This window comes from Varanus komodoensis, unplaced genomic scaffold, assembly GCF_004798865.1.
Source record: "Varanus komodoensis strain SLA01 unplaced genomic scaffold, ASM479886v1 scaffold46_3, whole genome shotgun sequence".
Taxonomy (NCBI): Eukaryota; Metazoa; Chordata; class Lepidosauria; order Squamata; family Varanidae; genus Varanus; species Varanus komodoensis.
In genome coordinates, this window is record NW_025336044.1 from 1,707,283 (window position 1) to 1,721,486 (window position 14,204).

At 54.8% G+C, this 14,204-nt stretch overlaps 1 protein-coding gene across 1 annotated transcript in view; it reads right to left on the reverse strand.

Annotated features, from left to right (window-relative positions):
• Positions 1 to 14,204, reverse strand: part of RGMA (repulsive guidance molecule BMP co-receptor a) — a 59,206-nt gene that overhangs the window by 12,891 nt on the left and 32,111 nt on the right. The window contains exon 4 of the mRNA XM_044445004.1: positions 11,982 to 12,097. Within this exon, the coding sequence (XP_044300939.1) occupies positions 11,982 to 12,097 (116 nt within the window). The remainder of the gene's footprint in view (positions 1 to 11,981; positions 12,098 to 14,204) is intronic.

The window sequence follows — 14,204 nt, forward strand, 5'->3', positions numbered from 1 at the left end:
GCTGAGGGAAAGAAAAGCGGGCTTGAGTCTGGGGAGCTGCATGGAGAAAGTCCAACAGGCTGAACTCCCTCCCAGCCAGCCTTCCCCAACCTGCTGTTGAGCTGCATGCGAATTGGGGATGATAGAACTTGCATTCCAACACATGGCGGGGGCACCAAGTGCAGAGGACTGCATGAGAGTTTAGGGAAAAAAAGAAGGCCCGTATTATGAATGGAAGAGACCTTGCATATGAAAGGGGCGGCAAAGTGTGTGCATCTGAAAGTACACACCACCCTCAGTCCCGGGTTAGTGCTTGCTAAATCCACCCTTTCTCTTTTTCACAGAGGAAATGGGTTCCCATTCCTGCCTCAGGGGAAATGCACAGCTGCTCTGTTTAGGGAAACTACTGCAGGGAAGCATTTATTTAGCTATTTATTACACAGCTCAACTGCTGAAGCTCTCTGGCTGCCCAGAACAACTAAAACCATAACCTACAACATTAGATACAGTAACAGAATGTAAAACACCAATATTCATTTTTTAATTTATTTTCAAATTTATAGGTTGCTGAATAGGGCTCTCTAAGTGGCTAATACAATTAAGCCAATAAAGCCTAGTGCAAAGATTGAAGATGCAGCAAAGTATTTCAAACCACAGAGACAGAAAGATTAAAATTCTTGGGGAAAATAACTGGGCATCGAAAGAGCTCAACATAAGTGCCAGGTGAGCCTCCTTGGGAACTTCTTTCCACAATTGAGGTGCCACAGCAAAAAAGGCCCTCTGTTCGGTAGCCACCCCCTCACTTCCATAGTCAGGGGTCTGCAGAGCGAGATCTTAGGGTCTGGGCAGGTATACATGGGAAGAAATTATTCTTTGGGTCCCCACTTAGGGCTCTGAATGTTAATTTGAGTTGGGCCCAGACAGGAATTAGCAGCCAGCGCAGATGGAAAAATCTGGTAGGAGCACATTGGCTGGTCCCTTTTGCCAAATCTCGCCTCCCCTTTTTGGACCCCCAAAGTTCCCAGAGCATTTTTTTCGCCATATATGACACTTTGCAGTATATGACACCAGGTGGCGCTCTCACTAGGTCACAAATCCCCTGCTGGGCTCTGTCATGAGCTCCTCCAGGCAGGGCAACAAGGCACCCTCCCAGGTCCTTGGAAGAAACCGAAAATGCTTCCTCACATTTGCTTTCTGCCCGTAAATCACAACCCTGACAGGTGCCAGCTGAGCCAGGGGCCTCTGCCTCGGCCAAGGAACTAACTGGCCCAACCAGAGGTCGTGGTGGGAGCTCACGCCCTCGGACTGCTCGCTTCTTCGCAAGGTGCACGCGTGTTCTTGCTTGCTCCCTGCACCTCGTACGAAGGCAGGGCCTAAGCAATGCAGGAAAAGGGCTCCAGGCACATAACTCTGAACAAACACAACGCACGTGGCCGAGTCCCTTCCTGCCAAGACACCGCCGCATCTCAGGTGGAAGCGTCCATGCCAGCAATGGGCGCGGAGGATGCACGGCGAGAAGGCTGTGCAATTCGTGGGTTAAAAATAAATTTCCAGGAACGGGCTGCCATGGTATGAGGCTCGCTGATGCATTTGAACTAATCGGGGCCTGATCTCGGATCCTTCCCCAGTCTACCGAGAGCAAAACTGACAGGTTTCTCCTCTAGGGAAAATGATCTATGTGGGTCCCAGATTCACATGCCTCTACGCCCTCTGTCGAAATGCTTCCCTCCCACCAAGTGGAACTTGAAAAATATATTGCAAGATCTGTCTATGTACTTTGTGGTGGGGCTGGGGCTGGTGTTGGGAAAAGGGCCAGAAGCTCAACTGGAAGCAGGTAAGTTTGCAAGGGTAAGTTTGCAAGAGCACCAGCAGCATTTTAAACAGGGCTGTTGAGTGTGAGTTGATGCTTCAGCAGCCTCCATGGACAAAAGAGCTTTTAAGAGCCAGTGATGCCTAGTGGTTAGCGCACCGGATAAGGATATGGGTTCTAGCCTTCAGTCGGCCAGGACACTCCCTAGGTGCCTTCAGGTCAGTCACTGGCACTCAGCCTACCCTGCCTCCCAGAGTGGTTGGGATGGAAAAATGGAGAGAAGGACCATGTCTTGGGTTCCTTGCAAAAGGAAGAAAACGTGGGACATATCTCCAATGCAAACAAATAAATACAGCTCCCCGAAGTCACTGGGCCAGTTTCCCCCAGATGGACTGGTGCTTGTCAGTTTGTCAGGAAGGAAGAAGCTTTGGTAAGGCCACGGGGCCTCCTGGCATTAACCCCTCCCTGGCTACAGGAAACCAGCTATTTACAAGCCTGACCTGAAGAGGGTTTTCTCTCCATGCGTGCATGCCAAGCCTTCAGCTGGAAATACACCTGCCTCCCTGTTCCTCACCTAGAGCCCCGTCCTTCTGTTCTGACGCCTGCACAGCCCCGGCATCGCCTCCGCCCCTGTCGACATCACGGACTGCCCTGGGCAGGGTGGAAATCCTGAACCCCGGACAGGCGGAGGCGAGTTGCTCTGGTGCCTCAGGGCCCGGCCCGATTCCCGGGCACAGGTCAGGTGTGGGGCAGAGCCCACGCGTGCCCTCCGACGCGAGCGCCTCAGCCGTATGCGCCGAGCCGCTCCCTGCCTGATACTCAGAGAAAAATGCCACCATCAGGACTAGCAGCCCGATTTCTCACAGGGGACAAAGGAAAGGCACCACTTCCATAGCTCCGGCTTGCAAGTTCTCCAGGCTGTCCACAGTTGGACGGAAACCAGTTTGATGGAGGGTGAAGTGCCTGTAGATGTCCAGGCATCGTCAGATTACAAGCCTAGTATAGCTCGGTCCACCGGCCCTGTGGGCTGGGGATGAAGGGGCCTGTAGTCCACCCATGCCCTGAGGACGGCTGCTTCCTGAAAGGACACAGCCTGGTCTTATGCCAGCTGCTATCCTGGCAGAGTCAGCATTCCCCCCCCCCCCCATGCTCTCTAGATGAGTTGAACTACAGCCCCAATCAGCCCCAGCCATCACGGTCAGCTGGCTCGTACGCTGGTGCCAAGAACTCCATGGAGGCACTTGGAGGAAGCGTGCCTGGCTCCGCCGCCTGCGAGCGCAGGACCCAAGCGCCTGCGGGAGCGAGGGGCGATCCAGCGGCCGCTGCTTCTGCCCCGCGGAACGAACGGGCGCGAAGAGCCGCCTGGCTCCACTCGCACGCTCGCTGCCATGATCGCCGCCCTGTGGGGCTGGCTCCTCCCCCACATGCAGGCTGCTTTGTGGGATCTCCATTCTTAATCACCAAATTTGACAATTGCAGGTTGCGGAGCCTTTAAAAACTGTTTATGAGCAAATCCCAGTCCTCGTGAAAGTGGAAGGGAGTCCCCGCTCGCTCGCTCTGCAGGCGGCAGGGCGAGTTCAGCGCCACACCGAGCCAGCCAGCCAGCCAGCCGCAGCACAGCCTCCGCCTTCCCCGGCCGGGCGCACCAACGAACTCAACCCTCCAGGTATTCCCAGCTCCCACACCCCTCCCCGAACTCTGCCCACGCGGCTCATCTGCGACCGCCTTCCAGGCCTCCGCAGCACTCGCATCTCAGTCGAAAGCATCCATTAAAGAGACCCGAGCTGTTCCCGTGACTTGCTTTGGAGGGACTGGAAATCTCAGGGAGGCACGTCCAGGCTTCAGAAGCAACGTGACCGAGCTCTGAAATTCCCTGATATTATAGACAACAACTCTGCCGCGAGGAGCCCAGATCTGTTGCAACTTGTTGTAATACTATCAGTTGGTAGTTACACCCAGTTTGGTGATCTATCGAATGCGCGGCAACACAGCTCGAAGCTGGTCCTAAAGCAACCAAATGTTGTTCTTCAGGCCAAGCTAATCCTTCTTTGGTATGAAAGAGAGTGCAAACTACTGGCTAGAGCAGTTCGTGCAATACGAAATCATAGGTAAAGCATAATAATGGCAAATATTTTATGACACCCCACCAGTTTCAAGTTGGGGCTAGCTTGAAAAGGGGGAAATGGGGCAATCTTTGAAGATTGTAATGGTGGCAAAAACTGCTCACTGATGCATCTAGTTTACAGATGCCAGTCTGTGTGGCAAACCTCCCCCAAGCCTGGCCCCTCCAGAGCTCTGGGACTACATATTCCCTGCTTCTCAGCAAGCATTAGCACTGGCTGAGGGTAGTGGAAGTCCTGCTCCCAATGGGCGCCAAGTTGGGGAAGGTCAGTGTAGACTGGGATGCTGAATCTCTCTTGGCCAAGGGGAGAATTCCATTTCCATTGCAGGAGTGGGCCAACAGAGCAGCAGCCAACAGCGAGGCCTTCGGAGAGCACTTCCAAGTCTTGGAATGGGGAAAACACATGTGCATGCTGAAGCCAGGAGTCACCCAAACAATCTGTGCTTATAGAAGAGGTGCAGGCTCAAGGCCACCTGGGGAGCTCCAGAGGGATGGATTGGGCCCCCAGTTGGGTCTGAGGGTCCTGGTGAATATCAGCTTCCAAGCCTTCAGGCAGAGAGGGCCTTCCCGGTCTGGCAGCTGGAGCTGCCAAGCAGAGTGCTGGGGACCTTCCGCATGGAAAGTCAGGACTCCGAGCCCTGCTGTGGCTTCTTCCTTGACAAAAAGGCAAGCCACGCAATGCTGGTGCCGTCCACACCTGAGTTATGCCTTTCCTCTCCATTCCGGACAGCCAGCGTGGCTTTATGGCACCTCAGCATTCTGCTTATTGCTCCTCTGTGATCCCCAGGCTGGGAGGGGGGAAGTCAGCTTGGAAGAGAAATGGCAGAGAAAGGATGCATCCAGTCTACATCCAGCCCCCAGAACGCACTATCCAAGTGGGGCAGAGATGCCAAGCCTGCTGCACCAGCCTGATGGGGGCACTGTAGCACTAAAACTTCTCAGCAAATTGAAGTCAATGACGTTCAGTACCCAAAGAATTCCAGAAGGTCCAACCAAGGCTATTCTGTTCACACTGTGGCCAAGCATCTGCCTATGGGAGCCCACAAGCGGAACCTGGGCGCAACCAGACCTTCCCCAGATATTCTCCAGCGACAGGTCCATGGGCACATCCCTTCTGATATTGACGGTCATTCCATCCCCCTTCTAAAGCAGGGCTAAGTGGTGCATGGCTGTCCAGGCATTTTGGGCTCACTAGCACTGGCGGTGAGAGTTCGTATAGTCAAGGCGATGGTTTTCCCAGTTGCAATGTATGGCTGTGAAAGCTGGACCATAAGGAAGGCTGAGTGCCGAAGGATTGAGGCCTCTTAATTGTGGTGCTGGCAGAGACTCCTGCGAGTCCCTTGGACCGCAAGGCGATCCAACCGGTCAGTCCTAGAGGAGATCAGCCCTGACTGCTCTTTAGAAGGCCAGATCCTGAAGATGGAACTCAAACTTTGGCCACCTAATGAGAAGGAAGGACTCCCTGGAGAAGAGCCTGATGCTGGGAACGATTGATGGCAAAAGTAGAAGGGGACGGTAGTGGATGAGGTGGCTGGATGGGGTCACTGGGGTGGTGGGTGTGGGCTTGGGGGGACTCCGGGGGATGGTGGAGGACAGCAAGGCTGGAGGAATGTTGTCCGTGGGGTTGCGATGGACCGGACACGACTTCGCAACTAACAACAACAGGCACTGGCGGTAACAGCTGATGGGAGTTAGGATGGTGCCAGCTTGCCAGAGGCTTGAGTGCATGATTCCACCTGGCACGCTCCATATGTAACTACCCCCCCCCCCCCACAGCCCCGGTGTTAATGCCACTGCCGCGGTTTACTGCACGGAGGAGGCTGCTGGGCTTCGCTTCCGACCTGCCTCGTGGACTGACTCCACGGTTCTGGAGCTGTGAGAGGGAAAGGAAAAAATGTCTCTAACCGCTTTCCCAACTCAGGCTCCATAAACCTGTTTGGGTCTGCACTGCAAAACTGAACCAAGAAGCCTGATCCTTGTAGCCCGGCAGGCGGCATTTGGTGCCTTCCAGATGTTTTAAACTATAGCTCCAATAAGACCAGCCACGGTGGACAATGGTCAGGAATTATGGGAGTTGTAGTCCACAATGCCTGGAGGGCTCCAGGTTGTCCACCCTGACATTCCCCACAGGGAAGCTCTCTGGCCACCTCACTGCTGGCCAGGCTGCAGGAAACGATAGTCCAGCATCACTGTTCAGCACTTGTGCCCTGAAATGAGATGCCAGCTTGTAAAAAATTAACTCTGTGCCTAATGGTTTGGATTCCTCGTCTGCATCCCAAGGGGTGCCGGGTGTTTTCTTTTCAAAGGATAGTGCTCTATTAAAGACAAGGAACCAGATTTACTGACGTCGTTTGTCCAGGCTGAGCAACTGAAGATCAGACTGATCGGATCAGCACATGGCCACCTGGCCAGTCTCCCACCCCGTGTGGAGATGCACCACATTTCTATTTCAATTTAAACCATTATTTCCAAATCTGTACCTATACATATAAATTAGCACATGCAAATCTCTCCTGTAGGCCATCTACATGGACGCTGCATGTCCAATTCCCACACCTGGATCTACCCTGCTGGACCCAATCCAAGATTCATCATAGTCCAGTGTCCTTCCTGCTGGAACTGCTCTGGGAAATTCACAAGCTGGGGCTGAGGGAGGTGCCCCCCAGTTGTTCTCTTCCAGAAGCGATGGCGTGAGGTCTGAGCACAGGGGATCCATGCGGAGCTTGGAGTGGATGCCGTCAGACTCTGCAGGAGACCCTCATCCCCCCAAACAGCCTGCATTTCTCTTGGGCATTTCCCCTTCTCTCCACCACAGGATGGGGGATCCCTTTGGGCCCCTTTAGGAGCAGAGAACGTGTTTTTACATCCAGCAGAGCAGCTCTGTCCTGCTCTGAATTCCAGCTGGGCACCCGGAATCACTTCTCCTGCCAGACAGCTCAGAGGCAAAACCCATTAGCAATTTACCCAACAAAACCTCCAACCAATTGGCAGTCTTATCTTGGCTGAACCACATTCCCTGAATGGAGAGGCAGGTGGGCGGAGGAGCTCCACCAGTCCAGCATTCTGGACCGAACAAAAGAAGGATAACCCAGAGAAAAGCAGGGGCCCCCAGTGGGCCGGAGCCCTCATCCCTGCACAGACACCCCTGTTATTTCAGGGGTGCTTCTGAGAACCAGGTCTGGTGCCGATGAGGTTGCAGTGACTCTAATTCACATTCAGAAATGGCAGAAATGCAACCCATTTCAACCGACTCTTGCACACACCTCATGACCATCACTATCCTCTGAAGTTTAGAGCCTGGATCACTTCAATCACAGCTTGCCATTCAAAGAAGGGCCCACTAGTTACGTCTCCTTCACCCCCAAGTTCTTTGGCCCAATAGTTGAAGGTCACCAGGACAAATGCTTTGGTTTTCCTTTTCCTTCTTGTTCATTTTCCGTTTTGACCATGAACCGAAGCCAAAGGAGCAGAGCTTTGCTGCTTTCCTTCAGGGACCAGGCCTGCAATTCTCCACCCCACTTCTGCCTAGCCCAGGACAAAAGGTGGAGTCACCCAAATACTATTTATTTCTTAGATCCTGCCTTCCCCGCAATGAACTCGGAGCAGCTTGCAACATTCTCTTCCTCCAGCTTTCAGTCTTCTCCCCACAACCACAACCCTGCGAGGTAGGTTGGGCTGAGAGTCGGTGACTGGCCCAGAGTCACGGCTGAGCAGGGGCCTGCACCCAGATCTCCTGACTCCCAGGCTGCTAACCACCACACCACACTGGTTCTCAGAGCACCACAATTGCTCAGCGTCACTTGAGTGTGCATGCAATCAATGAGTAAGGCAACGAATCACCGCTCCGCTCCCCTCCCCTCCCCAGCTGACACCCCTCAGCTGCAGTGCGGAGTGCATTGAGCCTGGACCTGCCGCCACAGGGGCCGGGCCCCTGCGGGCTGGAGCAGACGCCTGGCTCCCCTTCTCCAGGAGAGGCTTCCCCACCTCCCGCTGGGTGGCTCAAGCTTTGCTCTGTGGCCACGGAAGGAAGACATGTCCTCCGTGGCAATGCAGATGCCAGCACCAGGGGCAGAGACAGTCCAGCCTTCGGGCTGGATGTCTGCACAATTCATGGGGAGCCGTGCAAAGGGGGGACTGCCTTCCCATAGCAAAAGTAGCTGAACATTGCACAGACGCACGTTCGTTCAGGGGTCATTTACATACCCCAAAGAGTCAAGCAAGGCATCCACTGCCGGGACAGATCGGGCCCTGGAGGCCGCACCCCCCACCAGCCACCAGCTTCTGCAGTTCACTGCACCTGAAAAGGCTGAGATGCCCCTCCTAAGGGTTCACAGCTGGCAGCAAGAGATACAAGCCGAAAGGCTGCCATCCTCGTACCTCCGAGAGCATCCCTGCCACTGATGTGGCCTCCCGAGCAGGAAGAAGCCCCCTGTCCCTCTGCTTGGAGAGCACAGGACGGGCCCTGCCACACCCACCACCGCGGGCAGGTGACAGGGGCACAGTCCCCCCGGACCAACATGGCACATGGCTGAGGGGCTCCCTGATGCTTGGCCCACTGCACCTATCAGTCCGGGTGGGGTGGCTCACGGCCAGCAGTGATGGGAGGCACTGGAAATCCAAACCCTCAAAGCAGGCGAGGGGGGAAGGCCAGCCTAGGGCTCGTTTGCTTGGGAGGAACGCCCACCGAGGTGTGGCCAGGTGTGGGGCTGGAGCCCTTTCTTTGGGGAAGGAAAGGCAGAGGGGGGCCTGACCAAAGCACGGGCGCTCCACGGGACGGTTTACCGGCAACGCTACGTCGGTAACTTTGGGCCTGCCAGAAGGAAACCCTTCACCACACAATGTAGAATTTGACGGGCAACGTGGGAAGGCGTGCCCACGCCAGCTGCGGCAGGCCAAGCAGCAATTGTCTCACGGCTCCGCAAAGCCCATTCCAAGCACCACCCGATTCCCGCGGAGACAGAAAAAGGCCTGCAGGGCTCTCCAGGCCAGCCAGACGCACCTGTGTGCCGGAGCCTGCACTTCCATCGGACTGCACGCATGGCCGGGGGCCTTCACCCAACCCAGCACTCTCCAGGAGCGCTGGGCTTCGATTCCCGCCACTTGGACAGCTGGGGATGGTGGGAGACAGAGTCCAAGCACACTTGGCAATCCCGGGTTGGACTTTTGGCTGGGGTGGTCACCAGCTGTGGTGTGGTGGATGGTCAAGAGGCTTTCAAGGGGGCCTAGGCAAATGCATGGAGGAGAACAGTGTCTGTCAGCTACTACCGCCATCAGAGCTGAATGGACCTTCCGTGCAGTGGGCGCCTGGGACAAACGGAAGGACAAGCACCCAAAGCTTTGCCCCGGCCCCGAGGAAAGCAGAATGCTTGCTGGACAGATGCACTGCCTGATTTAAGAAAGCTTGCATTTGGAAATCAACGCTGGTCCAGTGAGGGGGCTGCACAAACATTCGGGTCCAACTTTTCCTTTTAATGCCTAGGATTGTGGGCAGGGGAGTTAAGACATTGCGGGACAGACAGGAACAAGACAACCCTGTTTGGAACATCTGCACTCCTGTCCCATAACCTCCTGGTTCTACCTCCTAAAAAGCAAAAACCAAAGTCGAGACTGCTACACATCAAGGCCCCAAGCCACTCTCGGTTAATGTATCCTCGCCGCTACAGGCAAGAATAAGAAAGCGTACACACGCAAGTCACCACACACCCCGGATCGAAGATCAAGTCCTTTCTTGCAAGGTGATCTCAGCTCCGGCATGTTTCGCTTAAAAAGAATTCAGTAACATCTTGGATCCAATAGCACCTTCCCGGCCGATCTGCACAGAGGCAGCCGGGCGAGAGCGAGGCGGTTCCAAAGCATTTCGTTAGAATTGCTCCGGTGTGTGAAGACGGGGCTGTCGCTGAACGCGAGACCGGAGCAAATGCAAAAATAACTAATTTCGGCGTGTGCTTTGTTTTGCTTTGCCTTTTCAAGAGTACTCCCTTCGGCACAATCCTTTCACACGTTACGACGTAAAAATAGTGTTGCAAAGGCAAAATACGGTTAAGGTAGCAAAGGCTATCAGAAGATTCAACTCCTAGAGCGTTAATAATTCCTTCTACTCCCACCCCCAAACTTTGCCTTAAATGAAGGTGGGGGGGGGGCGGCATAGAGGCAAAGAAACCGGAGAAGTTTGGAAGGAACAAACTCTCCCTGTGTGAAGTTACTTTCCCCTCCCCCAACAAAAACAAGCCCTCGGAGCTCTAAGGAATGTGCAAGCAAGAATCGCCAGAAACATTGTGAAAAGCAATGGGGGGAATTCATTGGAAACAGATGGCGTTTTCAGCTGTGATTCTGAAAATTCGCTCCTTTTCTGACACCATAAAAACAAACCGTGCACTGGGGGCACGGGGGGGGGGAGAGGGGGGCAGTGGATGCAGTCCGGAATGCTAGCAGAAAGGAAAGTTAGCTCTTCTCAAAGAAAATAAGAGAAGGGGATTTGAAGGGAGGCGGTTGAAGAGATAATCTCTCTGTGTGTGTAGAGAGACACATATTGTGTGTGTGTAGCAGACATCCCATTTTTAATTTATTTATTGCCTTGGAATGTTGATTAGAGTAACATCTGGAGACCTCCATTCGGCTAAGGTTTCTCACCAGGTAACCAGAGACAGCAGTCCAGGGCAGGTTACGGCAAGGAAATGCATCTGGCTGCATGTTCCACCGATTTTTTCTTTTAAAGAAAGGAGGCAGTGTGTCCAAAGGGTCATTCCTTGCCTACTGCCCCAATAGCAAACTCAGCAATCTGGTTTATTATACATAGAACATGTGAAGACGCGACACATGATCTGGTAGGTGCACAGCAATATTTCCGAACCACTTATTCACCCCGAAAGAGTGCCCTGAGAAACCTTCCATTTAGAACCTTGATACACATTTTAAAACCTTGCACACCATCTCATAATACAGTAAATTAAGAACAGGAGAAAAACAATATTTTATAAACAAGAGGCTAGAGTTAATATGCAGAAAATCACTCAGAAGCCACCTAGAACAACAACAAAGGATTTAAAACTGAACAAAGGAGAGGCCAGTGTGACCTCCTTAAGCGAAAGTTTTTACGATTGGGGTGCTACCACAGAGGAGGTCCTGCTCTGCACTCCCCCTGGATTCAGCCTCTCTTGCTGGTGAGATCCACAGAAAGGCCTCCGAGACAGAATTCAAGTTTCGGGCAAGCTGACAGGGTTGCTCTCTCCAGATAATTCTAGCTCCAAACCACTTTGGGCCTCACAGGTATGAACTGCACTTTGCTTTGTGCCTGGAATCAAACCGGGAAGCGGTGGAGCAGGTCCAAGCCTGGTGCATTGCAACAAAGCCACAAGGAAGGAAGGAAGCAACCTGGCTGTTCTCTACGCTTGTGTGAAGAAACATCTTTTCCCCGACCAAACATACCCACGCAACACCTCCTGGCCCGGGTTCTCAAAGTGCTAAGTCCAACCGTGTTTGAAAGGGAAATCCAGACAACGGTCCCTCCCAGCTTCGAAAGAAATATGAAAAGGCCTCTCTGGGGCTCGCAAAAAGGCGTGCAGCCTCCTGGCCGATGCGCTCGCTGTCCCTGTGGCAGGCAGCCAGCCAGCCAGAAGGACCTGGCCGGCACGAACCCGCCTGCGCCTTCGTCACGCGCACCCGCCGGGGCAGCGCTGCTGGGGAAGCCCGTGCCCCGCGCCACGAAGCGGGCCGGCGCTGCTGCCGCGGAAGCGGAGCTTTCCCCAGCCGTCCGCCCTCCTGGTTCTGCGGGAGGGCGAAAGGCGCCCGGAGGCGGCAGGCTAGCGACTGCGGAGCGGGCTGGGCAGCCGGGGCAAGCGCGCGAGGGGATGGGGACGGAGGGCTCGCTCGCTCGCTCGCTCGGGGTGATTCCGGCTGGAAGCGACCGCCGGCGCTGCGCGCATGTGGCCAAGTGCCGTGAGCGGCGCGTAAAGCAGAGGCCGCAGGAGAGGCGAGTGGCGGGGACGGAGGGGCGCAAGGGAACCGGGGCTGGGCAAAGGCATTCAAACAACCCGCGGAGGAGAGAAGGCAAAACGGGAGCCGCGCTCTTACCTGTCGGGAAGACGCAGAGAGAGACAAAGAGGGTTTGCATCAGTGCCAGGGCTTTCGCTCCTGCCCCTCTCCCCATACCCATCCATCCAGCTTCAGCTTTAACCACTAGGCTCTCCCTATAAGAAGAGTTGTTTCAGACAGAAAGAGAGAGAGAGAGAGAGAGAGAGAGAGAGAGAGAGAGAGAAGGGAAAGAGGAGTGGGGAAAAGCGATCAGTTGCAAGGAGGAGGCGGCAGAGAGGAAAAATAAACCAAGAACGCGGCAGAAACGCGCCCAGAGGAGAAGCAGAGCTCGGCTGTGCGGGGAACTGCAGCCCGGGGATGGAGCGAGCGCGCCAGACACCCTTCTCTCCCGAGGAGAAAGCCCGGCCATCAATCACCTCTTGCTGCCTCCCAGTGTCTGCGCAGCTGCTGCGGCTCTCGCGGCTCCGCCACTCAGAGGGAAGGTTCCGCCCGCGTCGCCAAGGCGCGCGTCTGGTTGCACCAACGCGAAGGGGCTGGCGAGGAGGCGGCGCCCAGCTCCGGGACGCTGCACAGGCCGTCCCTGGCGGGGACGCGTCGCCGGAGAGGAGCTCAGGGCGCAAACGCGGGACGATCCTGCGGCACGCAGCCAAGGCCCGTTCGCCCGGCATCCTGCTTCCAACGGGGGACAGCTGGAGCCCCGAGGAGCTCCCACGGGCCCGGCCTGTCATTCGCCCCCAGCATTTGCTGTCCAGAGACAGCCCAGCCCTCGAGAAGAGCCGCCAGCCGACCCCCCAAGATCAAGAGGCAGAAGGATGTTTGAGAGGTCTCGCTTCCCAGGGGCTGCGTGGGGAGGCGGCCTTTGGAAACCACGTCTGATGGGAGCAATTCCCGTAAGGTGTCTGAAGGGCTGGAATCAGTGCACACTCCTGCGTGGGAAGGCGTGCAGCTGGCTTGGCCTGCAGTCACAATCCACCCTGTCCGCCTGTCTGTCTGTCAGCTTTTTTGAAACCCCTGGAGGAGAAGCACCTGGGGACCAGCCGGGAGGGTATTTTGCCCAGGGGCCCTCCCAACCCTGGGAACAGCACAACGCACAGGGAACGGAATTGTGGCTTGCAGCTTCCAACCATGGGAGCATTCCATGACCTTTCAGAACAGCCTCCTTCAAACCTGGTGCCTCCACTTGGGTGACCATTCCCTGCCAGCTGTGGCTGATGGGAGTTCTAGTTCAACACACCTGGAGGGAACTAGGTTGAGGCATGCCAGTCCAAGACATAAGGCAAAGGGTTCTTCCTCCTCCTGGCACCTGCCAGATGTTCTGAACTTCAATTCCCAGCAGCCACAGCCAGCGCAGCCCATGCCAGGAGTTCTGGACGTGGCAGCCTGCATGTCTGGGGCACAGCTTGCTGGTTTAATGGTCCCAGAATGGGTCCTGAATGCAAACCTGCCCTTTTGCCCTTGCAGGCAGATCTTGCCTCCTGCTTGAATTAAACCAGCTGGCTGTTGCATCCAAATGGCTAAACTAGGACCGGAGAACGCAAGGCAGCCTTGCAGCCCAGCTTGCTGGCTTGCAAGGCTAGCTTAGGGGTGTTGGTACATGAGGTCGCACAGTTACATTTTCAAAGCCAGCTGGCCCAGGCTCCATGATATATGTTACCTTGAACAAAATAGTCTTCTTAAGCCACAGGTGGAAGGCCTCCGTGACATCGCCTGCGAGAGCCAGCATGGCACAGTGGTTAGACTTGGACTGGAACTTGGGAAAGCTGAGTTCCTGGTTCCATGAAGCGCACTGGGTGACTCTGGGCCTGCCATGGACTCTTGGCCTAGCCTACCTCATAGGGTTGTTGTGAGGAGAGGGGGAGAGCCACGTAATTTGCCTGGCATTCCTCGCAAGGGGAAGAAGGTGAGGTAACAATACTACATTGCGTATATAGGCAGACAAACTGGGGTTTTGTTGTATGTGAGACCACTGAAATGCATGGGTGTTCGCTCTTTATATTCATTTAGAAATTATAGCACAATTATATGTGCAAGTTAGTTTATCCACTTATGTTTTAAGCCTGCAATTACTCAGAGACATGCACCTTTCTCAGTTTGCTTCTCCCAGAGCTTTCATCAGATCCGTAAGACGTAACAGCAGATTGATGTTGGATAAAACAAGGAAGCAAAGCGCTTAGCTTTGTGTGTGACAGAACAGGCAGTGAAGGGAAGGAACACTTGCATTCGGAGCTAATTCCAGTGGTCCTTCAAACTACACGGTTTGGA